This window comes from Pseudorca crassidens, chromosome X, assembly GCF_039906515.1.
Source record: "Pseudorca crassidens isolate mPseCra1 chromosome X, mPseCra1.hap1, whole genome shotgun sequence".
Classification (NCBI taxonomy): Eukaryota; Metazoa; Chordata; class Mammalia; order Artiodactyla; family Delphinidae; genus Pseudorca; species Pseudorca crassidens.
In genome coordinates this window covers 75209256-75237171 of record NC_090317.1, presented here as the reverse complement: position 1 = coordinate 75237171, position 27916 = coordinate 75209256, and the positions used below count along the sequence as shown (strand labels likewise).

At 38.0% G+C, this 27916-nt stretch overlaps 1 protein-coding gene across 6 annotated transcripts in view; it reads right to left on the bottom strand.

The window, feature by feature from the left end:
• Positions 1-27916, bottom strand: part of OPHN1 (oligophrenin 1) — a 602961-nt gene that overhangs the window by 241724 nt on the left and 333321 nt on the right. For all 6 annotated transcript variants that reach the window (XM_067724252.1, XM_067724257.1, XM_067724254.1 and 3 more), the window contains 4 exons: positions 14767-14877; positions 12062-12166; positions 10114-10243; positions 7504-7607 (listed from right to left, as the gene is read on the bottom strand). In XM_067724252.1, the coding sequence (XP_067580353.1) occupies positions 7504-7607; positions 10114-10243; positions 12062-12166; positions 14767-14877 (450 nt within the window). The remainder of the gene's footprint in view (positions 1-7503; positions 7608-10113; positions 10244-12061; positions 12167-14766; positions 14878-27916) is intronic.

Here is a 27916-nt window from a genome sequence, read left to right as displayed (position 1 = left end):
TTTACTAGGCCACAGAACTAGGACTTAAGACTAGTTCTTGAGACAAGAGTGTCCAAGAGGTGGAGTAGGATGACCCTTAGCTCACTTCCTCCCATGTGCACACCAATATTACAACTATTTACGGAGCGATGATCAATGATGAGAATCACCTGAAGACTAGCAGAAAAGATCTTCTACAGCTAAAGGTATAAGGAAGGAACCACAACTAGACAAGTAGGAGGGGCACAGACATGGTATAGTCAAGGCGCACACCCCTGGGTACATGATCCACAAACAGGAAGATAATTACAATCGCAGAGTTTATCCCTAAGGGGCAAGGGATAAACTGACCCCCATATGGGATTCCTTGTCAGGGGGTCCTGACCTGGGAAGACAAGGCCTCAGAACATCTGGCTTTGAAAGCCAGGGCTTCCTTTCAGGAGGGCCAGAGGGCTATAGGAAATAGACACTCTATTCTTATAGGGTGCACACAAAATCTCACCTGCTCTGAGAACCAGGACAAAAGCAGTAATTTGAAAGGGGCCTGGGTCAAATCAACCTGCTGGTATTAGAGACCCTCCCAGAGAGACAGGAGACAACTGGAACTCACCCTAGGGACATAGACACTGGTGGCAGCCATTTTGAGGAGCACCATTTTGGAGTTCCCCTTGTAGCTTATTAATGTCAGACCTGGCCCCACCCACCAGCTAGTTGGAAAAAGTCCTAGGACATGCTAGTCCAGCCACAGAGGGAAACAGCCCCATCCACCATCAGGCTAGCAGCAGCAATAGGTCCCCCTGGACTACCCAGCCATTCCAGGACCCAGTGTCATCTAACAGAGAGCACAGGGCTCAGCCCTGCTCACCAGTAAGTGGGCAAAAGCTCCAGGCACTGGCCTTACTCTGGAGCAGGCAGGCAACAGCCCCAGGATACAATGGGCTCCAACACTGCCCAGCTGTGTGCTGAAACCAGCTTTGAGACATACTGTGCCCCACAGCCAGCTTACCCAGGATCCAGCCCCACCAAACAGCAGGCTGACACCAGTCCTTAGACCCCTGCTTGACCCAGCAGCAGCTTGACACCTGCTCTGGGACCCTTCCTTTGGGCTTCACAAGAAGCCAACCAGTGACCTGGCCAAGCCCACCAGTGGGTAAGGACCAGGACACAGCCTAAACTACCATGGGGAAATAACCAGTTCCAGGACTCCCTGGGCCCCACAGCCAACTGCAATGGAATGCAGACCAGCCCACCAGCAGGTGGTAGCTTCAGCAGTAGGCAGGGCCTGGCAACCAACCACGGGGGGTTGCCCACCAGTTTGCCCATAATAGTAGGCCCCACCAAAAGAGGGGCCTCTTTTTATATATAAGACATTCTATTCAAAAGCTAGCTGCAGAATATACATTCTTTTCAAGTGCACATAACACTCTCCAGGATAGATCACAAGCTAGGATGCAAAGCAAGTGTTGGTAAATTTAAGGAGACAGAAATCATATCAAGTATCTTTTCTAACCACAACACTATGACTAGAAATCAACTACAAGAAAAAAACTGCAAAAAAACCTATAAACATGTAGAGGATAAACACTGTGTTACCAAACAACCAAAGGATCACTGAAGAAATCAAAGAGGAAATCAAAAATACTTGGAGACAAATGAAAATGAAAACAAAACAATCCAAAATTTGTGGAATGCAACAAAAGCAATTCTAAAAGTGAATGTTACACCAATACAAGCCTATCTCAGGAAACAAGAAAAATCTCAAATAAACAACGTGACCTTACACATAAAGTAACTAGAAGAACAAACAAAAGCCAGTGTCACTACAAGAAAAGAAATCATAAGATCAGAGCAGAAATAAATGAAATAGAGACTAAAAAACAAAAAATAGAAAAGATAGATTAAATTAAGAGATGGTTGAAAACATAAACAAAATTGATAAATCTTTACCCAGAGTCATTGAGAAAAAAGAGAGAGGGCCCAAATCAATAAAATCAGAAATAAAAAAGAAGTTACAACCAACAACACAGAAATACCAAGGATCATAAGCGATTACTATGATCAATCAAACACCAATAAAATGGACAACCTAAGAGAAATTCCTAGAGATAAATGTACAACCTTCCAAAACTGAATCAAGAAGAAATAGAAAATACAAACAGACCAATTACCAGTAATGAAACTGAATGAGTAATTAAAAGAAATACTCCCAACACACAAAAGTACAGAACCAGATGGCTTCACAGGTGAATTCTACCAAACATTTAAAGAAGACCAACACCTATTCCTCTCAAACTATTTCAAAAAATTATAGTGGCAATACACTTCTGAATTTATTCTGTGAGGCCTGCATCACCTTGATATCAAAATCAGACAAAGACACCACAAAAACAGAAAATTACAGGCCAATATCACTGATGAACATACATGAAAAAAATCCTCAACAAAACTTTAGGAAAGCCAATTCAACAGTACATTAAAAGGATCATATACAATAATCAACTGGGATTTACCCCAGGGATGCAAGGATGGTTCAATATCCACAAATCAATGTGATACACCACTTAATAAACTGAAGACTAAAAAATCATATGATCATCTCAAGAGATGCAGAAAGAGCTTTTGACAAAATGCAACATCCATTATGATAAAAAAATTCTTAACAAAATTGATATACAGGGAACATGCCTCAACGTAATAAAGGTCAAATATGATGAGCCCACAGCTAACATCATAGTCAATGGTGCAAAGCTGAAAGCATTTCCTCTACGACCAGAAACAAAACAAGGATACCCACTCTTACCAGTTTTAATGAACATAGTATTGGCATTGCAGGCCACAGCAATCAGACAAGGAAAAAAGAAAACAAATCCTAATTGGAAAGGAAGAAGTAAAAGTGTCAATGTTTGCAGATGACATGATACCACATATACAAAATCCTAAAGATGCTACCAAAAAAACTATTAGAACTCATTGAAGAATTCAGTAAAGTTGCAGGATACAAAATTAATATACAGAAATCTGTGGCATTTGTACACACTGACAACAAACTATCAGAAAGAGAAATTAATAAAATAATCCCATTTATAATCTCATAAAAAAATAAAATACCTAGGAATAATCTAAGGAGGTAAAATGCCTATACTCAGAAAACTATAAGATGCTAATGAAAGAAACTGAAGATGATACAAACAAATGTAAAGATACTCCATGCTTGTGGATTAGAAGAATTAATATTGTTAAAATGACCGTACTACCCAAGGTAATCTACAGATTCTATGTAATCACTATAAAACTAGCAATGGCATTTTTCACAGAACTAGAACACGTAATTCTAATATCTGTATGTAAATGCATAAACCCTGAGTAGCCAAAACAATCTTGAGAAGGATGAACAAAGCTGAAGTTAACATGCTCCCTGATTTCAAACTATACTACAAAGATACAGTAATCAAAACATTATTGTTCTGGCACAAAAACAGACACATAAATCAATGCAACAGAACAGAGAGACCAATAATGAACCCACACTTATGTAGTCCATTAATCTATGACAAAGGATGCAAGACTATACAATGGGGAAAAGACAGTCTCTTCAATAAATGATGTTGGGAAACTAGACAGCTACATGCAAAAGAATCAAACTGGACTACTTTCTCACATCATATACAAAAATAAACTCAAAATGAATTAAAGACTTAAGTGTAGGATTTGAAAGCATAAAACTCCTAGAAGAAAACATAGGCTGTTCTCTCTGTGACATCAGGCTTAGCAATATTTTATTGGATCTGTCTTCTCAGGCAAGGGCAACAACAGCAAAAATAAACAAATGGGATTTCTTCAACCTAAAAAGCTTTTGCACAGCGAAGGAAACTATAAACAAAATGAAAAGGCCACCTACTGAATGGGAGACAATATTTGTAAATGATATATCTGATACAGGGTTAATATCCAAAATATACAGAGAACTCATAAAACTCAAAGTTAAAAAAAAACTATTTAAAGAATAGACAGAGGGCCTGAATTTTTTGAAAGAAGACAAACAAATGGCCAACAGGAACATTAAAAGATGCTTAGCATCGCTGATCATTGGGGAAATGCAAATCAAAACCACAATGAGATGTCACCTCACATCTGACTGAATGGCTATCATCAAAAAGACCACAAATAACAAATATTGGTGAGGATGTAGAGGAAAGGAAACCCTAGTACACTCTTGGTGGGAATTTAAATTGGTGCAGCGACTGTGGGAAACAGTATGGAGATTCCTCAAAAATTTAAACATAAAGCTTCCATATGATCCAGCAATTCCACTCCTGGGTATTTGTCAGAAGAAAACAAACACACTAATTAGAAAAGATATATGCACCCCTATGTTGAGCATTACTTACAATAGCCAAGATATGGAAGCAATCTAAGTGCACACGAGTAGATAAATGGATTAAAAAACATGTGGTATATGAAAACCATGGAATATTACTCAGCCATACAAGGGAATGAAATCTTGCCATTTGCGTCAACATGGATGAACCTCGAGAGTATTATGATAAGTGAAACAAGTCAGACAAAGACAAATACCATATGATTTCACTTATATGTTAAATCCAAAAAACAAAACAAATGAACCAACATAATGAAACAGAAATAGAATCATAGGTACAGAGAACAAACAGGTGGCTGCCAGAGGGAAAGGGGGGGCAGGATGTGAAAAATAGGTGAGAAAGGTTAAGAGGTATAAATTTCCAGTTACAAAATAAATGAATCACAGGTATGAAATGTACAGTATGGAGAATATAATCAATAATTATGTACTATCTTTATATGGTGACAGATCATAACTAGACTTATCATGGTGATCCTTTTATAATACATAGAAATCCCGAATCACTATGTTGTTCATCAGGAACTAACATTGTGTTACAGGTCAATTATACTTGATAAACAAACAAATAAACAAAGTAACTCATAGAAAACAGAGATTGGATTTGTGCTTACCAGAGGTGGAAGCTGAGGGAATAGGGAATTGGACGAAGGCATCTAAAGGTACTAATTTCCCATCGTAAGATAAGTAAATACTAGGGATGTTATGTATAACATGATTAATATAATTAACACTTCTGTATGTTATATATGAAAATTGTAAAGAGAGTAAATCCTAAGAGTACTCATTACAAGAAAAAAAATTTTTCTTTAATTTTGTACCTGTATAAGACAATGGGTGTTCACTAAACTTATTGTGATAATACTTTCATATTGTATGTAAGTCAGATCATTATGCTGTACACCTTAAACTTATACAGTGCTGTATGTCAGTTATATCTCAGTATAACTGGAAGGGAAAAATATTTGATATGAAGAATGAATGAAGGAATAAGTAAATGAATAAATAGGTAAAATTAGTTATTGTGATTCAAAATGTAGCTCTCTTGCCTCTTACAACTACCTGAAAGGGAAGGGATGAGAATCTTATAAAATAGTATTTGGGATTGTGCTCTGTAAAGTAAGCAGTACAACCCAAATGGAAGTTGATAAGCTGAACTACTAGAGTACACTTGTAAGTACCACAGTCAGAAAGAGAGCTAATTCTTCCAACTCCAAATTGGGCTAATGATACTTCACAGTGCTGCTGAGAAAGTAAATGGCCCATGGCAGCAAATGTCTAGCTCAGAGCCTGGTGAACAGCAAACATTGAATAAATAGTGGCTTTTATGGTGTTATCATTATTATAGTCTCACTTATTTGTATTATTTACCTTTCTAAAACACAAACTAGTAAAAGGAACTGAGAGAAATGATAAGAAGAAACCATCTCCAATTCAGTTTATGGAAATTAAAGTAACTACTTCCACCTCCCCTTTGCTGTAAATGGTCAAGCAAGTTCCTCTTTCCATTCCATAAAGAGTCCCATATTTAAATTGCTTAGGCTGACACTTACTGCAGTTTTGCAAGTAGCCACTCAATTAAAAGGGCAGGGGGAAAGAATAACTAAAAGAAGGGCTTGCTCTCATCTGCTAAGAACCTATGAACGTGGTATCTGCTGCCTCTGGCCTCAGCTTTGCAGTAGGACCTGCCTAAGAAAGGAACTTTGAAGTCCAAAGTTTGGAAAGTAATGTGTGTAGAAAAAGAAAAGAAAGAGACTACAGGACAGTGTTACTTAAAAGCACTTGCCAGTCAGATACATAAGCTAAGTTCTGACAGAAATGGGACAAATTCTGTGCTACAGCACAATTTATTGGAACCACGTTGAAAGGTTCTTTGGCAATTGGCAGACTGGAAACTAAGGAGAGTTTTGGATTCATGGATGAATAACTGGCCCGCATAGAAACATGGATGAGGGTTGTGGAGACCCAATATGGTATGCTCTGTTAGAGGTGCATCCCATGTCTAATCCACATTCAAAGCAGAGTGGCAAAACTTGTGGTTAATGACAAAAAAGAAAAGCAGTTTTTCAACAGTCTGCCACCAAATCTCAATCATCACTAATTTCCTATGAATAAGCCACATAAGAGAGATCTTCCATGGAAAGCACCAGCAACGGAGAAAAAGTCTCCAAATTTCTGCCTATCGAAATTGGGTCTTCATGCACCACAACTTTCAATGCTAACAAGTAAATCTTTTTTTCACTTTATAAACAATTTGTAAATAAGGGAAATCCTTAAAAATATGCCCTAAGACCCTGTCTGAGAAACAGTTAAAGGGACACACTTAACTACTTTTAGAATATGAAGAGTCAGTCTATCAGCTTTTATCTTAAGAAACATTCAGGTGTGTGTACATGTGTGCGTGTGTGTGTATGTGTGTGTGTGTGTGTGTGTGTGTGTGTGTGTGTGCATGTGTTCCCAAAGCCCCTACCAAGATAGGCAAAAGTGAGATAACAGAATAATTTTTTTAGCTGGGTGGTCATACATAAAAAATAATATATAATGTATAACATAATATAACATATATATATAAGATCAGGTTCCTCCAGGTTAGTGAACTATCTTCTCAGTGTGTTAAACTCATCTTGCCATTTTGGAGAGTAGGGGAAAGTTTGGAGGGCAGAAGAAGATGCATTAACTGTTTAAAGATATTTGAGCATTACATACAATGTGGGGTATAGATTATTCCAACTTTAGGCAACAGAATACTCCTTGAAAAAAGGAATTTTGGAAAATGTTTTGTATTTTAAAGTCTTAACTATTTAAAGGAATCCTATAGTAGAGCCTTCTTAAAAGCAAGTAATACTCTCCTCCAATTTAACCATATTTTTTTTGCAAATTTTCTTTGTACAATGTGATAGACTCTTGTAATAATGATCTAAAAAAGTACAGGCACTTTCAGAAGGCCTAGAATCATTAACACAGATTTTTCACTCAACTGAGTAGTATCTGGCCCAATGCAAACTTAGGCCACAAAGAACATATGAAGTCATGGCTTCACACAACAGTGGTGGACTTGATTCTTTGACACAAAGTCAACATATACTCTTTTCTGAGATGCAGTCACAGATGTATTTCAAAAATATGTGGCCCATAAAAGAACTGACCTGCTGCTTAGCACCTGGCTTCTGCTCCATAGGTGTCATGGTGAGCGTTTTGGTCTCTTTCTCATATTGGCAGTAGTATTTCACCCAGGATATTCCCAAAGCCCCTACAAAGATAGGCAACAGTGAGCTGATAGAATAAGTATTTTGTCTTCATGGTCAGTCCACCCCTAAGACAGAAGCTGTGTACAGATTATTCTTCATGGTCATGATCCAGATCTAGTGCTACTTTTCCCCTGAGCTCCAGCCGTGCAGTACCACTTGCCCACTACACAGATGGATAACCTAATCATCATCAACTGCTTTCCACATCTGCTCTGGCTTGCTCCAAACCACTCTCCTTGCCATGTTCCCTGTGAATGCTCCCATTATATATCCTATTGTATGATCTGGAAACATCTGTAATCTTCTGCTCCTCCTTCCCTGTAACCTGCCCTTCAATCCCCTACATGTCTCTCCTTTCACCCCTTTCAGAACTGAATTCATTCAGGACCCTATTTCTGACTTTTTAAAAAATGTTTTATGAGCTCTTTCAAACAAAACAAAAATTCACTATTTCTCCAATTAATTCTTTCAGTGGCCTTCTCTTTGGTTTCCCCTATCTGTGATCACTCCTTTCTAGCCCATTCTCTACTCTTTTGTTAGAGAAATATTTTTTTAATTATAGGTTTATTTATATCATTCTTTTTATTATAAACCACCCATGGCTTTCCCACTCTCTCCAAACTCCTTAGGTTGGCTCACAAAGCCTTTTATAATGTGATCGTATTTACCTTTCCAACTTTGTCTTTTGCCACCCTCACCTCTATGCTCTTGTCTCATGGAATTATATTCAGTTACCAAAAAAATAGGTGGCAATATAATATATAGACCAAGTTCAAGACATATTTAAGAGTGAATAAGGCACTATCACTAATTATATCAGGACAACAAGTATAAACCAGGACTGTCCTTGTAAAACCAAGACCCTACAAACAAACTATAACCTCACACACCTCTGTGCCTTTATTCATGCAGTGGTATACACCTGGAATTTTCTTTGCCATTTTCTTTACCTGTCAAACTCCCAGTCATAATTCAAGTTTCAGTTCATATATCACTTCCTCAGTGAAGCCCTTAGATATATGCCCCAAATGCAGTGCTCAACACATTTCATTATAGTTCTCGATATACTTGTGTCTTAATCAGACTGTGAACTTCTTGAGGGCAAAAACCAAGCTTGATCCATTTTTTGTACCCCCAATGCATTGCATATTGTTTGGCAAAAAGGATTCTTAGTAAGCATACATTCAACTGAGTAGGAATGTCATATCCATTTAACAAATTAGAAAACTGGGGCATAGAAGGATCACATAGTTAGTTGATATTAGAGCCAAGATTACATACTCATTACTCTGTGCCTCTCTTATAATATAACAGTGGTTCTCCAGTAGGGGCAATTTTGCCTCCCAGGGGATATTTGGCAATGTCTAGAAACATTTTTGGTTATCACACCTGGGAAGTGCTATTAGAATAAAGTGGGGAGAGGCTATAGATGCTTCTAAACACCTTATAATGCATAGGATAACTGCTCGAAACAAAGAATTAGCCAGCCTGAAATGTCAATACCACTGAGACTGAGAGATCCTGCAATGGAGAGTTGAAGAGATGAACCTGACAAATAGAAGAACACATCTTTGAAAACCATCAAAGTGAGTTGCTCTAAGGGATGAAAAGCATGATAATATCACTGCTGAAATACCATGTTTTGTGGATTTCAGTGGGTTTTGCCACTGGTAACCTCTGGGTAGTCTCATTTGCCTACTCACCAGGTAGAATAATTCTGGTCAGGGAATGAAATCACAGGCTTTGGGGACATTGGGTCATAGTTCAAAAGGAAAATCAAATAGCACATACAAGTTTACATAATGTTATTTAGGAGGTAGAAAAGCTTGAACCCTCTGCGATATTCAGTGACCAGATAAGTTAACCCATTTTCCTTGGTTAGCAATGAACAACTGTGTTGCTCACTGAAATCGCAATGGTTGTGTAGTGCTTTAAGGGCAAGTTTATCATCCTAAGGCAGTGGAAGGTATAGGGTATAGCTGTAGGAGCATAGGTTCTGGCATTTCCCAAACCTGAATTTACACTTAGCCCTGATACATGATAGTTGGGTGACTTTCAACTAGTGATCTCTCTAAGCCTCGGTGGCTTCATGTGTAAAATGGGTATGATAAGGTGGTTTCAAAGATTTCATGAGGTAGTATATTTAAAGCACTTAACACCATGCCTGGAATATAGTAGGTATAATAAGTATTATTTTATGTCTCCTTTCTCCTACCTCCCTTTTAGCCCCAAAGAGTCATTGAAAGGATTAAGCAATTAACAATCCCCATTTTGAATCTCAGAGAAAACCTTAGGTCTTATCATCCCACAGCCTTTGTAAGACAAATCCTTAACCTCCTCCTCCAATTTCTCCTTCCTTTTTGTTTTCTCTGTTCCCACACTACTCTCCAAATAGGTATAGCTGGCAGGGGTCTATGAACTATATGGGTGCCTGGAGTTTGGAGAAGCCAAGTGGCAGCTGGTGTCAGCCTACTGAAACCCAGTAGCTATCCCTGTATTCCCACATACATTTCTCTTGTGTATAGAGATAGCCTTCGATGGTTGGCTGTCCTGGAAGTTTGCATGTCTGTGGAGCTTCTTTCATCCTTTTCTTAAGTTCTTCCATCTCTTCTCGGGTACTGGAGAAATGATTTCTTGTCTGTAAGACATTATCATCATAATCATTATCATCATCACCATCATGATGAATAAGCATTCACTGGTCAGAGACCCACTGCAGAGTTTTCTTGGCTTTCACCATGTGCTACAACATAGCAAAAAAACAAATGTTGAATGGCATAGTAATTAGAAAACAGTTTAGTGGAGTTTAACAGTACTAAAGTCTAAATGGGAGAGGGAAACATAAATACCAATGTACCCATAAAACCACATCTGGGAGACATTTTCTAATGAAAATGACAAAAGTCTCCAATAAATAAAGGCTCTAAGAATTCTGAGCATCAGACTGACCCCTGCCTTACGAAAAGGGAGGCTATAAAGAAGGTTCCCAAAGATAATATTATCACGGCAACTTCTACATTCTGCCTCAAGTAAAGCTACTGCCTACTTGACTCTGAATCAAATCCAGGCCATTAGAATAAAGGATATGACAGGGTGCTCTCTTTGAACATAGGTTAATGGAAAACCTATGTTTTCATGCCCATGAATAGCAAAAGCTAATGTTAAGAAGTAATATATTTAAAAGTACACAACTAAATATTCCTGGTTATAGGAATATTTTGTAAATCAGCAGAAGAGAGGGGCGCTCACATTCTGGTGAAAGACAGTACCCAGAAAGAAAAACAACAATTAACAATACCTGTAAATCAGCATTCTCCTAAACAACCAAGTAAAGTTTATTTCCACTTCAACTTACCGTTTCCATCTAAAAATACAACTATAAATTTTATGCAATGTAACAAGTCCAAAGTCACTAACTCAGTGATGCCTTCTTTTACTGTACCAGATAGTCAATTATTCCACTCTCTATGCTTTAACTTTTTTGGTCTTAACTGTATTTTAGCACTTTTCATAAGTAATTATGATATATCTCTGTTTATATCTCTCGGCTCCAAGAGACTATATATTCCTTGAAGGCAAAAACTAACATGCCTCATTATGGTATGTCCAGTGCATTTTACAATGTCTGGCACAGAGTATATGCTCATTACATACCTAAGTATTTGTTAAATGTGGGTTAAATAAGTAAATGAGAAAAATAATATATGTGACAAGGAAGGGGAGGGTGTGCCTATGCCCATCTATAAGAAACAGCATGGGATGGGCTTCCCTGGTGGCGCAGTGGTTGAGAGTCTGCCTGCCAATGCAGGGGACACGGGTTCGTGCCCCGGTCTGGGAAGATCGCACGTGCCGTGGAGCAGCTAGGCTCGTGAGCCATGGCCTCTGAGCCTGCGCGTCCGGAGCCTGTGCTCCGCAATGGGAGAGGCCACAACAGTGAGAGGCCCGCGTACCGCAAAAAAAAAAAAAAGAAACAGCATGGGAAAGAAGGTGGAGACAACCTTTAAAAATAATTTATTCAACTCTAGTAATGTAATGAGAAAAGTAGTGAGAAAAGGAAAAGAGGGGAAAATGGGCATTTGTGGTAATAAAACCTACAAAGAGAGTGTCCTGACTAACTAGCAGGGAAGGAGCATAAGACCTGTGCTTTAAAAAGCGCATAGGTGGTTTCTGATCTGGGAGAGATATAACAAACTAGCAACATTTAATAAATATTGGATAGATAGACACGTCAGTGGGTAGAAGGGTGGGTTTGAACAATGGTCAGCCTCAAACACAGGGAAGAGCTGAAACTGGAAGAGTAAGAACAATCTAGTACACTAAAACATTTGTGATCCATACCAGTCTGTCCTGACAAATTATCTGGGATGTAATAACCTAGAACTCCAAGGTCAAGATATTAGAGCTGAAATCCAATTGGAATGCAGAGACAGGTGAAGAAACCCACATGTAAACTCACATTCTGTAAACTGAGCTGGAGTTGCTGTTTATATGGGAGGAAATCCTGTGTGAGCTCCACGGTCAAGCTGTTGGAAATGAAGAGGCTATGAAGAAAGGCCAAGACCTAGGGAAAAATGTATAAAAATAACTTTATCACCAGCACCTTCTCATTAATCAAATAAAGGAAATAGATGCACAAAAAGAAACTCCACACAGTGGAGTATAGTGTTAAAAGCAGTAACACAAACACAAACAGGTCTACACATAGCTATTCTTTTATTAGGTTAAACATTAACACTGGACTCAGATCTACAAAATAAGAACTATTACCAAATTTATTCATCAATACCCTTTTCAGATAGCACATAAAACCATTCATAATGTGGACAATATGGACATAATGTGGGAATAGACTGTGTCTTTATATCCTCAGGAATGGCACAGAATAGGTACTCAATAAATTAAAATAGCTAAATGGCATAATGAAGACTGTCATAATGCTAAAAGATCCAAGGATATTTTTTTTGAAAACCAATTTTCAAGTTAGAAATGTTTCAGGGAGGGGTTGGGACATTGCAGAAGAAGACGTAGAAATGATCAATAAAATATATTTTTAATGTTTAAAATGTTCAACCCCAATAAAAATCAAATATACACAAATAAAAACAAAAGAAAATACAATCTTCATCTATCAAATACAAACATTTTAAAAGCAATGCTCAATGCTGGTAATAGTAGAGTGTAATAGGAAGTAGTAAAAACTGCTCTGTTCTTTTTAGAAAGTAAACAGGTGAGTACATATACATATGTGCACACATATATACATACAAACACATAAATATGTGTGTATATATGTACATAAACACAAACTATATATACATAAACATATAAAAACTATGTACACATTTATGTACTATACACGTATGTATATATACATATATAGTTATATATATGTACATATATATGTACACATACATATAAATGCATATGAGTGTGTGTAGCACACACACAGTTATATAGACATTCTTCCTGTTTCTCTCCAAGGTTTCCCATCTCAGGAAATGACACCACCACCCACTCAGTCAATCAAGCCAGAAAGTATTCTGATTTCTTTCACTCACATCTCAATCTAATCAATCAGTAATTCCTGTCAGTTTTGCTTCTAAAATATATCTCTAATCCAATCATTCTTTTCTGTTTCTACTACCACCATCTGAACCCAAAGCAACATTTTTGCTTGCCTAGACCACTGCAGTAGCCTCCGAACTGGTTTCCTCAATCCCACTGTTGCCCACTTCCAAGTCCTTCTCCACACAACAAAATCAGCATGTCATATCCTATTTAATACCCGTCAGTGATTTTTCTACTATACTTAGACTAAAACCTAACCCCTTCACCATGCTTACAGATCCTATGCCTTCCTGTCAGATATTGTTTCCTGCCACTCTCACCAGTATCTAAAGGCATTAATCTTTTCATTCCTTGAGCACATCATTCTTTTCTAACTTACGGACTTTGCACATGTGTTTTTCTGTGCCTGGAATGTTCTTTCCCCATTATTCACATTGCCTCATCTTCTCTTTCTTTAGATCTCATCTTAAATGACACTTTCAGAGGTGCCCCTTGACCACTTGATCTAAAGTAGCTGTCTGTTCTTGTTCTTTGTTTTAGTCCTTATCACAACTTATAGTTATTTTATTTATGTGTATCCTTCTTTCCCTTCTGTCTACCCCATGAAAGTATAGTCTTCATAAAGACAGAAACTGAGTCTGTCTTTTTCACTATAGGATACCCAGTGTTTAGCACTGTGCCTGGCACATAACAGAAGCTCAATAAATGCTTATTGGATAAATTAATAAATACTTGTTTGCACATATACATATGCAGATATATACAACTGTGAGCACAGATACACATGTACACAGATATATACATATTCATGTGTAACATGTGTAAACACACATGCACATGTGTACACACCTCTACAAGTACACATGCACAATAGATAGAGAAAGGAATATAACAGATACACAGGGAATTTAGGAGGAAAAATGCCACAATATTAACAGTGATCATCTCTGTATGGGAGATTTGTTGTATTTGTTTTGTTCTACATATAAGTTTTTATAGCTTTTCTGCAATTGTTTTTTACATTGTTTTCTACATTATTTTATAATAAAAAAGAAAGTTGTTAAAATTCAACATAGTTGTCAAACCACAGCCCGTCATCTTTTATAATAAATTAAGGCTATTTAATTAGAAAAATTTTCAAAAGATGGAAGTAAAAATAGTAGAATGGGAAGTCACTGAATGAAAGGAACATGAGTTCCTAGAACAGTGTCTGGGATATGATGAGTACATTCAGAAACCTTATGAAAGTATGAGAGGAAGGAAGGGAGGAGAACAAGGTAAAATGAAAGGTGACAGAGAAATCAAGGAAGGGAAGGAAGGAGAGGAGGAAAAGAAAGATAAAGAAAAAATCATAGCTATAGAGAGAAATGGGGGAGGAAGGAGTGTGGGGGAGGGAAAAGAAGAGTGAGAGAGAGAATATTAGTGAGAGAGCAAGAGTAACATAAGCCAGTGTGTCTACTTCTGTGACATTCATTACTAAGCACTGACTATCCTTCATATTCTTGGAGACTCCAATTTTATAATCAAAGTTCTCCACATTTACCTGAGATTTGGTAAATATTTTTAGACCATTCATCAACAGATAGAACTTACTGGCTCCACAATATTGAACTTCTTAGACTCCTGAACTTCCTGGATTTGATAAACATAATCAAGGGACGACTCAAAGAAATTGTGTCTCTCCTTGTCCACCTGGAGGTCTGCCTGTAGAAGAAGGGTAACAAATGTCACATAACAGCATAGTCATTCATGTAAGTCAGTTCTTACGGATTCAACAGAATGTTAGGGCTGGAGGAGAATTGTGCCACCAAGCAGTGATCTTATCCCTTTATTTTACAGATAGGGAACATAAAGCCAAGATAGAAAAAGTGACTGATGCAAGATTTCCAGTTTCTGGCCTAACAAGTAAGAAGCTTGGAAGTTATTGTGACCATCCTCATACAAGGAAAAGCTAAGCTGAGAATCAACAACTCTTCTTAGAACCAACAGAGCATTGAAGTCAGAGGAAAAACCACTGCCTCAAAAATTGGATAGAGAGTTGAATATGGAGAATCCAAGCTTGCCAGAGCAGAAGCCCAGAAGCAGAAGCCTGTTGCTGTAACCAGTATCAAACCTTATTTAAGAATATCTCTCTGAAGAAATCCAAAGACAATAGGGAAGACAAAAAACAAAGATACCAGAGGAAATTTTGGCCTCTGACAAGAACAGCTATAGCAAACTAAGCACAGCCTAAATCCTAGTCAGATAAGCATAAAACCTCATAATAATGGCCTTTTTACCTCAGTTCCTTTTACCCAGGGCATCATGTTCAGCTTTCAACAAAATATTACAAGGCATGCAAAAAGGAAAAACAAACCAACAAACACAGTCTGAAGAATCAGCATCAGAATCAGACTCAAAGAAGGCAGAGATGGTGGATGGTGAAATCATAGAACCAGGGATTACAGCTAAAGGCTGTTATGGAAAAGAGGACAATACACAAGAACAGATGGATAATATAAGCAGACATGAAAATTTGAAGAAATAATCAAAGGGAAATGATAGCAATCAAAAACACTAGCAAAAATAAAGAATGCCTTTAATGGGCTCACCAACAGACTGGGCAAGGCTAAGGAAAGAATCAGTGAACTGAATATATGCCAATAGAAATTTCAAAAACTGAAATGCAGACAAAATGGAATAAAGAAGATAGAGTAGATTATTCAAGAAATGTTGGACAATTATAAAAGGTGTAAGATATGCATACTAGGAATGCCAGAAGGAAATGAAGGAGAGAAACAGAAGAAATATTTAAAGTAATGATGACTGAAAACCTTCTAAAGTTAAACACAGTTACAAACAACAGATTGAGGAAGCTCAGAGAATAATAGCAGGATAAATACCAAAAAATCTACATGCAGGCATGTCATATTGAAAGTACAGAAAGTAAAAGGCACAGAGTAAATCTTGAAAGAAGCAAGAGAAAAAAACACCTTACTCAAAGAGGAGTAAGGATAAGACTTCTCTTTTTTCAAAAAAATGCAAAAAGAGGAGAGTAGAGTAAAATGTTTAAGGCATTGAAATTTTTAAAAATCACAAACTTAGAATTCTGTATCCAGTGACATTATCTTCCAAAAGTGAAGGAAAATTAAACAATTTCACAAAAAACACAAAAACTGAAGGATTTGGTTGCCAGTAGACTCTGAGTCCAAGAAGTGTTACAGTTCTTAAGAAAGAAAATGATATAGGTCAGAAATGTGTACCAACATAAAGAAGAGCACTACAGAAGCAATGAATGAAGGTAAAATAAAATCTTATATTTTTCTTATTCTTAACTGATCTTACAAATAAGAGTTTGTCCAAAATAATAATTGCAACAATGTATTTGGTGATTAGAGATTATGAAAAAGTGAAATGAATGACAGCAATATTATCAGGGACTCAAGGGAGAAATTGGAAATACTCTGTTATAAAGTTCCTGTACTACCAATGAAGTAGAATAATGTTATTTGAAAGTAGACATGGCTTAACTGTAAATGCATATTGAAAACACTAGGATAACCTCGAAGAAAGTTTTTTTTTAAAAAAGTACAACTGATATGCTAAGAAAGGACAAAAAATGGAATCATATTACAATTTCCAATTGAAAAAAAGAGAATGCAGAACAAGAATGGAAGACAAAAAAAGGAACAAAGAACAGAGGCAATGAATAGAAAACAGTAACAAACATGGTAGATATCTATCCAACTATATCAATAATCACTTTAAATACACCAATTAAAAAGCTGAGACTGTGAGGACACATAAAAAATAAGAGTTAATTATATGTTATGTATAAGACATCACTTTAAATATAAAAGACAAAGATAGATTAAAAGTAAAGTTATGAAGAGACTTGAATCAAGATGGCACAGTAGGAGTATGTTCATCCCACCATAAACACATCAAAAATATATCTATAATTCTCACTGAAAACTAACTGGAGACTAGCATAAAAACTCCTGTACAACTAAGGCTATAAGAAAGACACACACAGAACTTGGTAGATAGGGAAAAGAAGCAATCAGGTCAGGACTCATGCCCCTGGGAGGGGACTCAGAGGAAAAGGGAGATTACACTGGTGGGGATTCTCTTTGGGGAGTGAGTGGTTCAAGCCACATATTGGGCCCCACAGCCCTGGGGCTCAACAAAGGGAAGACGAGCCCCCTTAGCTGGTCAGAGTACCAGTGGGACTATCAGAAAGGCTGCAGAAAGCCTGGATTCTGCTCCTGAGGAGCACATGAATGCTTGCTTGCTCCTAAAGCAAGGCAGAAAGGGCCGACTGAAACTGTGTGTCTCACTGACTAGTTTCCTGTGACTACCTAGGTGCACACACCAGCCTGAACCAAGAGAAGACTCCAGCATCATTTGCCTGAAGTCACAGCTCCACACTGGACCGAAGGCTGCCACTACCATATAATCCAGCAATTCTATTGCAGGGTATATATCTAACGAAAACAAAAACACTAATTCAAAAAGATACATCTGGGGGACCTTGAAGATGGCGGAAGAGTAAGACGCGGAGATCACCTTCCTCCCCACAGATACAGCAGAAATACATCTACACGTGGAACAACACCTACAGAACACCTACTGAAGGCTGGCAGAAGACCTCAGACCTCCCAAAAGGCAAGAAACTCCCCACGTGCCTGGGTAGGGCAACAGAAAAAAAGAAAAAACAGAGACAAAAGAATAGGGACGGCACCTGCACCAGTGGGAGGGAGCTGTGAAGGAGGAAAAGTTTCCACACACTAGGAAGCCCCTTCGCGGGCGGAGACTGCGGGAGGCGGAGGGGGGAGCTTCGAAGCCGTGGAGGAGTGCACAGCAACGGGTGCGGAGGGCAAAGCGGGGAGATTCCCGCACAGAGGATCGGTGCCGACCGGCACTCACCAGCCCGAGAGGCTTGTCTGCTCACCCGCCGGGGCGGGCGGGGCTGCGAGCTGAGGACGGAGCGCAGGGAGAGGACTGGGGTTGGCGGCTTGAACATAGCGTGAAGGGGTTAGTGCACCACAGCTAGCCGGGAGGGAGTCCGGGGAAAAGTCTGCACCTGCCGAAGAGGCAAGAGACTTTTTCTTCCCTCTTTGTTTCCTAGTGCGTGAGGAGAGGGGTTTAAGAACGCTGTTTAAAGGAACTGCAGAGACGGGCGCGAGCCGCGGCTAAAAGCGCGAACCCCAGAGACGGGCGGGAGCCGCAGCTGAAAGCGCGGACCCCAGAGGCGGGCGGGAGACGTTAAGGCTGCTGCTGCCGCCACCAAGGGGCCTGTGTGCGAGCACAGGTCACTCTCCACACCCCTCTTCCGCGGAGCCTGTGCAGCCCACCACTGCCAGGTTCCCGGGATCCAGGGACAACTTCCCCGGGAGAACGCACGGCGGGCCTCAGGCTGGTGCAAAGTCATGCCGGACTTTGCCGCCGCAGGCCCGCCCCGCACTCCATGCCCCTCCCTCCCCGCCGGCCTGAGTGCCCCGAATCAGCGGCTCCTTTAACCCCGTCCTGTCTGAGCAAAAAACAGACGCCCTCCAGCGACCTACACGCAGAGGCAGGGCCAAATCCAAAGCTGAGCCCCTGTGAGCTGTGAGAACAAAGAAGAGACAGGGAAATCTCTCCCAGCAGCCTCAGAAGCAGCGGATTAAAGCTCCACAATCAACTTGATATACCCTGCATCTGTGGAATACCTGAATAGACAACCAATCATCCCAAATTAAGGAGGTGGACTTTAGGAGCAAGATCTATGATTTTTTTCCCTTTTCCTCTTTTTGTGAATGTGTATGTGTATGCTTCTGTGTGAGATCTTGTCTGTATAGTCTTGCTTCCACCATTTGTCCTAGGGTACTATCCGTCCATGGTTTTTTCTTAAAATGTTTTTCTTAATAATCAATTTTAACTTTAATAACGTTATTATACTTTACCTTCGTTCTTTCTTTCTTTCCTTCCTTCCTTCCCTCCTTTAGACAACGAATCATCCCAAATTGAGGAGGTGGTCTCTGACAGCAAGATTTATGATTTTTCCCCCTTCACCTCTTTTAGTGAGGGTGTATGTGTATGCTTCTGTGTAAGATTTTGTCTGTATAGCTTTGCTTCCAACATTTGTCCTAAGGTTCTATCCGTCCCCTTTTTTTTTTTCTAAATAAGAATTTTTTAATTCAATAACTTTATTATACTTTATTTTATTTTTACTGTATCTTCTTTCTGTCTTTTTCCTTCTTTCCCTCCTTCCTTCCTTCCTCCCTCCTTTCTATCCTTCCAGCCTTCTTTCCTTCTTTGCTTCTTTCTTTCTTCCTTCCTTCCTTCCTTCCCTCCTTTCCTTCTTTCTTTCCTCATACTTCTACTAATTCCCTCTACTTTTTCGCCCTTTTATTCTGAGCCGTGTGGATGAAAGGCCCTTGGCGCTCCAGCCAGGATTCAGGGCTCTGCCTCTGAGGTAGGAGAGCCAACTTCAGGACACTGGTCCACAAGAGACCTCCCAGCCCCACATAATATCAAATGGCGAAAATCTCCCAGAGACCTCCATCTTAACACCAGCACCCACCTTAACTCAACGACCAGCAAACCACAGTGCTGGACAACCTATGCCAAGCAACTAGCAAAACAGGAACACAACCCCACCCATTAGCAGAGAGGCTGCCTAAAATCATAATAAGGCCACAGACACCCCAAAACACACCACCAGACGTGAAACTGCCCACTACAGAGACAAGATCCAGCCTCATCCACCACAACACAGGCACAAGTCCCCTCCACCAGGAAGCCTACACAACCCTCTGAACCAACCTTAGCCACTGGAGACAGACATCAAAAACAGCGGGAACTACGAACCTGCAGTCTGCAAAAAGGAGACCCCAAACACAGTAAGATAAGCAAAATGAGAAGACAGAAAAACACACAGCAGATAAAGGAGCAAGATAAAAATGAACCAGACCTAACAAATGAAGAGGAAATAGCCAGTCTACCTGAAAAAGAATTGAGAATAATGATAGTAAGGATGATCCGAAATCTTGGAAATAGAATGGACAAAATGCAAGAAACAGTTAACAAGGACCTAGAAGAAATAAAGATGAAACAAGCAACGATGAACAACACAATAAATGAAATTAAAAGTACTCTAGATGGGATCAATAGCAGAATAACTGAGGCAGAAGAACGGATAAGTGACCTGGAAGATAAAATAGTGGAAATAACTACTGCAGAGCAGAATAAAGCAAAAAGAATGAAAATAACTGAGGACAGTCTCAGAGACCTCTGGGACAACATTAAACGCACCAACATTCGAATTAGAGGGGTTCCAGAAGAAGAAGAGAAAAAGAAAGGGACTGAGAAAATATTTGAAGAGATTATAGTTGAAAACTTCCCTAATATGGGAAAGGAAATAATTAATCAAGTCCAGGAAGCACAGAGAGTCCCATACAGGATAAATACAAGGAGAAATACGCCAAGACACATATTAATCAAACTGTCAAAAATTAAATACAAAGAAAGCATATTAAAAGCAGCAAGGGAAAAACAACAAATAACACATAAGGGAATCCCCATAAGGTTAACAGCTGATTTCTCAGCAGAAACCCTACAAGCCAGAAGGGAGTGGCAGGACATACAGAAAGTGATGAAGGAGAAGAACCTGCAGCCAAGACTACTCTACCCAGCAAGGATCTCATTCAGATTTGATGGAGAAATTAAAACCTTTACGGACAAGCAAAAGCTGAGAGAGTTCAGCACCACCAAACCAGCTTTACAACAAATGCTAAAGGATCTTCTCTAGGCAAGAAACACAAGAGAAGGAAAAGACCTATAATAACGAACCCAAAACAATTTAGAAAATGGGAATAGGAACATACATATCGATAATTACCTTAAATGTAAATGGAATAAATGCTCCCACCAAAAGACACAGATTAGCTGAATGGATACAAAAACAAGACCCTTATATATGCTGTCTACAAAAGACCCACTTCAGACCTAGAGACACATACAGACTGAAAGTAAGGGGATGGAAAAAGATATTCCATGCAAATGGAAACCAAAAGAAAGCTGGAGTAGCAATTCTCATATCAGACAAAATAGACTTTAAAATAAGGACTATTAAAAGAGACAAAGAAGGACACTACATAATGATCAAGGAATCGATCCAAGAAGAAGATATAACAATTATAAATATTTATGCACCCAACATAGGAGCACCTCAATACATAAGGCAAATACTAACAGCCATAAAAGGGGAAATCGACAGTAACACATTCATAGTAGGGGACTTAAACACCCCACTTTCACCCATGGACAGATCATCCAAAATGAAAATAAGGAAACACAAGCTTTAAATGATACATTAAACAAGATGGACTTAATTGATATTTATAGGACACTCCATCCAAAAACAACAGAATACATATTTTTCTCAAGTGCTCATGGAACATTCACCAGGATAGATCATATCTTGGGTCCCAAACCAAGCCTTGGCAAATTTAAGAAAATTGAAATTGTATCAAGTATCTTTTCTGACCCCAACGCCATGAGACTGGATATCAATTACAGGAAAAGATCTGTAAAAAATACAAACACATGGAGGCTAAACAATACACTAGTTAACAATGAAGTGATCACTGAAGAAATCAAAGAGGAAATCAAAAAATACCTAGAAACAAATGACAATGGAGACACAACGACCCAAAACCTGTGGGATGCAGCAAAAGCAGTTCTAAGGGGGACGTTTATAGCAATACAAGCCCACCTTAAGAAGCAGGAAACATCTCGAATAAACAACCTAACCTTGCACCTCAAGCAATTAGAGAAACAAGAACAAAAAAAACCCAAAGCTAGTAGAAGGAAAGAAATCATAAAGACGAGATCAGAAATAAATGAAAAAGAAATGAAGGAAACAATAGCAAAGATCAATAAAACTAAAAGCTGGTTCTTTGAGAAGATAAACAAAATAGATAATCCACTAGCCAGACTCATCAAGAAAAAAAGGGAGAAGACTCAAATCAATAGAATTAGAAATGAAAAAGGAGAGGTAACAACTGACACTGCAGAAATAAAGAGATCATGAGAGATTACTACAAGCAACTCTATGCCACTAAAATGGACAATCTGGAAGAAATGGACAAATTCTTAGAAATGCACAACCTGCCAAGACTGAATCAGGAAGAAATAGAAAATATGAACAGACCAATCACAAGCACTGAAATTGAAACTGTGATTAAAAATCTTCCAACAAAGAAAAGCCCAGGACCAGATGGCTTCACAGGCGAATTCTATCAAACATTTAGAGAAGAGCTAACACCCATCCTTCTCAAACTCTTCCAAAATATAGCAGAGGGAGGAACACTCCCAAACTCCTTCTACGAGGCCACCATCACCTTGATACCAAAACCAGACAAGAATGTCACAAAGAAAGAAAACTACAGGCCAATATCCCTGATGAACATAGATGCAAAAATCCTCAACAAAATACTAGCAAACAGAATCCAACAGCACATTAAAAGGATCATATACCATGATCAAGTGGGGTTTATTCCAGGAATGCAAGGATTCCTCAATATACGCAAATCTATCAATGTGATAAACCATATTAACAAATTGAAGGAGAAAAACCATATGATCATCTCAATAGATGCAGAGAAAGCTTTTGACAAAATTCAACACCCATTTATGATAAAAACCCTGCAGAAAGTAGGCATAGAGGGAACTTTCCTCAACATAATAAAGGCCATATATGACAAGCCCACAGCAAACATCATCCTCAATGGTGAAAAACTGAAAGCATTTCCACTAAGATCAGGAACAAGACAAGGTTGCCCACTCTCACCACTCTTATTCAACATAGTTTTGGAAGTTTTAGCCACAGCAATCAGAAGAAAAGGAAATAAAAGGAATCCAAATCGGAAAAGAAGAAGTAAAGCTGTCACTGTTTGCAGATGACATGATCCTATACATAGAGAATCCTAAAGATGCTACCAGAAAACTACTAGAGCTAATCAATGAATTTGGTAAAGTGGCAGGATACAAAATTAATGCACAGAAATCTCTGGCATTCCTATACACTAATGATGAAAAATCTGAAAGTGAAATCAAGAAAACACTCCCATTTACCATTGCAACAAAAAGAATAAAATATCTAGGAATAAACCTACCTAAGGAGACAAAAGACCTGTATGCAGAAAATTATAAGACACTGATGAAAGAAATTAAAGATGATACAAATAGATGGAGAGATATACCATGTTCTTGGATTGGAAGAATAAACATTGTGAAAATGACTCTACTACCCAAAGCAATCTATAGATTCAATGCAATCCCTATCAAACTACCACTGGCATTTTTCACAGAACTAGAACAAAAAATTTTGCAATTTGTATAGAAACACAAAAGACCCCGAGTAGCCAAAGCAATCTTGAGAACGAAAGAAGGAACTGGAGGAATCAGGCTCCCTGACTTCAGACTATACTACAAAGCTACAGTTATCAAGACGGTATGATACTGGCACTAAAACAGAAATATAGATCAATGGAACAGGATAGAAAGTCCAGAGATAAACCCATGCACATATGGACACCTTATCTTTGATAAAGGTGGCAGGAATGTACAGTGAAGAAAGGACAGCGTCTTCAATAAGTGGTGCTGGGAAAACTGGACAGGTACATGTAAAAGTATGAGATTAGATGACTCCCTAACACCATACACAAAAGTAAGCTCAAAATGGATTAAAGACCTAAATGTAAGGCCAGAAACTATCAAACTCTTAGAGGAAAACATAGGCAGAACACTCTATGACATAAATCACAGCAAGATCCTTTCTGACCCACCTCCTAGAGTAATGGAAGTAAAAACAAAAATAAACAAATGGGACCTAATGAAACTTCAAAGCTTTTGCACAGCAAAGGAAACCATAAACAAGACCAAAAGACAACCCTCAGAATGGGAGAAAATATTTGCAAATGAAGCAACCGACAAAGGATTAATCTCCAAAATTTACAAGCAGCTCATGCAGCTCAATAACAAAAAGACAAACAACCCAATCCAAAAATGGGCAGAAGACCTAAATAGACATTTCTCCAAAGAAGATATACAGACTGCCAACAAACACATGAAAGAATGCTCAACATCATTAATCATTAGAGAAATGCAAATCAAAACTACAATGAGATATCATCTCACACCAGTCAGAATGGCCATCATCAAAAAATCTAGAAACGATAAATGCTGGAGAGGGTGTGGAGAAAAGGGAACACTCTTGCACTGCTTGTGGGAAAGTGAATTGGTTCAGCCACTATGGAGAGCAATATGGAGGTTCCTTAGAAAACTACAAATAGAACTACCATATGACCCAGCAATCCCACTACTGGGCATATACCCTGAGAAAACCAAAAGTCAAAAAGAGTCATGTACCAAAATGTTCATTGCAGCTCTATTCACAATAGCCCGGAGATGGAATCAACCTAAGTCCCCATCATCGGATGAATGGATAAAGAAGATGTGGCACATGTATACAATGGAATATTACTCAGCCATAAAAGGAAACAAAATTGAGCTATTTGTAATGAGGTGGATAGACCTAGAGTCTGTCATACAGACTGAAGTAAGTCAGAAAGAAAAAGACAAATACCATATGCTAACACATATATATGGAATTTAAGAAAAAAAAATGTCATGAAGAACCTAGGGGTAAGGCAGGAATAAAGACGCAGACCTCCTAGAGAATGGACTTGAGGTTATGGGGAGGGCAAAGGGTGAGCTGCGACAGGGCGAGAGAGAGTCATGGGCATATACACACTAAAAAACGTAGTAAGGTAGATAGCTAGTGGGAAGCGGCTGCATGGCACAGGGATATTGGCTCGGTGCTTTGTGACAGCCTGGAGGGGTGGGATAGGGAGGGTGGGAGGGAGGGAGATGCAAGAGGGAAGACATATGGGAACATATGTTTATGTATGACTGATTCACTTTGTTATAAAGCAGAAACTATGAAAAAAAAAAGCAGAAACTAACACACCATTGTAAAGCAATTATACCCCAATAAAGATGTTAAAAAAAAAAAAGAAAAAGAAAGATACATCTACCACAACATTGATAACAACATTATTTACAACTATCAAGATATGGAAGCAAACTGAGTGTCCATCAACAGAAGAAGAAAGAATAAATAAGATGTGACACACACACACACACACACACACACACACACACACACACACACAATGGAATATTACTCAGCCATAAAAAAGAATGAAATTCTGCCATTTGCCACAACATGGATGGACCTAGACAGTTTTAAGCTTAGTGAAATAAGTCAGAGAAAGACAAATACTCTATGTTATCACTTATATGTGGAATCTAAAAAATAAAATAAACAGATGTATATAACAATACAGAAACAAACTCACTAATATAGAGAACAAACTAGTGGTTACCAGTGGGGAGCAGGAAAGGGGGAGGGGCAATATAGGGGTATGGAATTAAGAGACACAAACTGCTATGTATAAAATAAATAAGCAACAAGTATATACTGTACATCACAGGGAAATATAGCCATTATTTTGTAATGACTTTAAATGGAGTAGAACTTTAAACATTCTGAATCATTATGTTGTACACCAGAAACTAATATAATATTGTAAATCAACCATACTTCAATTAAAAAATAATTTTAAAAATTTAAACATTTTTCAGAGTAAAGGTATGAAGAAATATTCCATGCCAACAAAAATCAAAAGAAAGCTGGAGTAGCTATATTAATTTCCAAAAAAGGAGACTTCAGAGAATTGAAAGCTATCAGGAAAAAAAAGGGGCATAACATAATAATAAATAGGTCAATTCTGAAAGAATATATATCAACCCTTATTATGTATAACAGAACATCAAAACACGTGAGGCAAGATCTGATAGAAATGCAAGGAGAAATAGATGAGTCTACTATTAAGAGTTGGAGACTTCACCATTCCTTTACCAATAGTTGACAGATCGAAGAAGCAGAAAATCAGTACAGGTATACCTCATTTTATTGTGCTTCATTTTATTGTGCTTTGCAAATATTGTGTTTTTTACAAATTGAAGGTCTATGGCAACACTGCATTGACTGATGATAGTTAGCAATTTTTAGCAATAAAATATTTTTAAATTAATGTATGTACATTTTAAAAAATATAATGCTACTGCTCACTCAACAGTCTACAGGATAATGTAAAGATAACTTTTACATGCATTGGGAAACAAAAAAATCATGTGACTCATTATATTGCAATATTCACTTTATTGCAGTGGTCTGTAGCCAAACCCACAATATTTCTGAGGTATGCTTATGAAGACATAATTGAACTGAACACCCCATCAGCAAGTAGATGTAATCAACATCTATAGAACACTTCATCCAACAACAGCTTATTTTCAAGCTAACACAAAAGAATCACCAAGATCAATCACATTCTGGGACATACATCTGAACAAATTTAAAAGAACAGGAATCATACAAAGTATGCTCTCAGATCACAGTTAAATTACACAGAAATCAAAAACCAGAAATAGCTGGAACACACCAAAATACTTGGAGATTAATCAGCACATTTCTAAATGACACATGGGTCAAGGAGGAGTCCTCAAGAAAAATTAAAAAGTATTTTCAAATGAAAATGAAAATACAATTTAATATTTGTGGGATTCAGTGAAAGCAGCACATAGGAACTGAATCAATAATTAATAGCCTTCCAAAAAACAAAGCACTAGGCCCAGCTGGGTTCACTGGTGAATTCTACCTGACATTTTAAGGAAGAAATGATACTAAATTCTACACTCTCTTCCAGAAAATAGAAGCAGAGGGAATATTTCCTAACTCATTCTCTAAGGCCAACATGACCCTGTTATCAAAACCAGACAGAGATATTACAATACAGAAGAAGTACAACCAATCTCTCTCATGAACATCGAGGCAAATATTCTCAACAAAATATTAGCAAATCAAATGCAACAAGGTGTAAAATAATTATAGACCAGGACCACGTGGGATTTATTCCAGGAATGCAAGGCTGGTTCAACATTCAAAAATCAGTTGATGTAACTAATCACATCAAGAGGTTAAAGAAGAAAAATAATATGATCGAAGAGATGTAGAAAAAGCGTCTGACAAAATCCAACACACATTCATTCATGATAAAAACTCTCAGCAAACTAGGAATATATGGGAATTTCCTCAACTTGATAAAGAACATCTGCAATAATCCTGCAGCTAACATCATACCTAATGGTGAGACACTAGATGCTTTGCCTCTAAGATTAGGAATAACTATGAAAATCATATTGGAATTCCAAGCTATTGCAATAAGACAAGAAAATGAAATAAAAGGTATATACATTGGGAAGGAAGAACTAACACTGTCCTTTTTTGCACATGACACAATTATGTATGTAGACAACCCTAAAGAATATACAAAAATCTCTTGGAACTATTAATGAACTATAGCACAATTTCAGGATACAAGGTTAATATACAATAGTCAATTGTTTTCTTATATGCTAACGCTGAACATTCAGAATTTGAAATTTAAAACACAGTATCATTTACATTAGAAGAAAAAAATGAAGTATTTAGGTATAAATAAAAAAATATGTACAAGATACATTGATGAATACTACAAAACTCTAATGAAATAAGTCAAAGATCTAAATAAATGGAGAGATAGTCCACGTATAAATATAGGAAGACAATATTATCAACATGTCTGTTCTTCACAACTTGATCTATAGATTC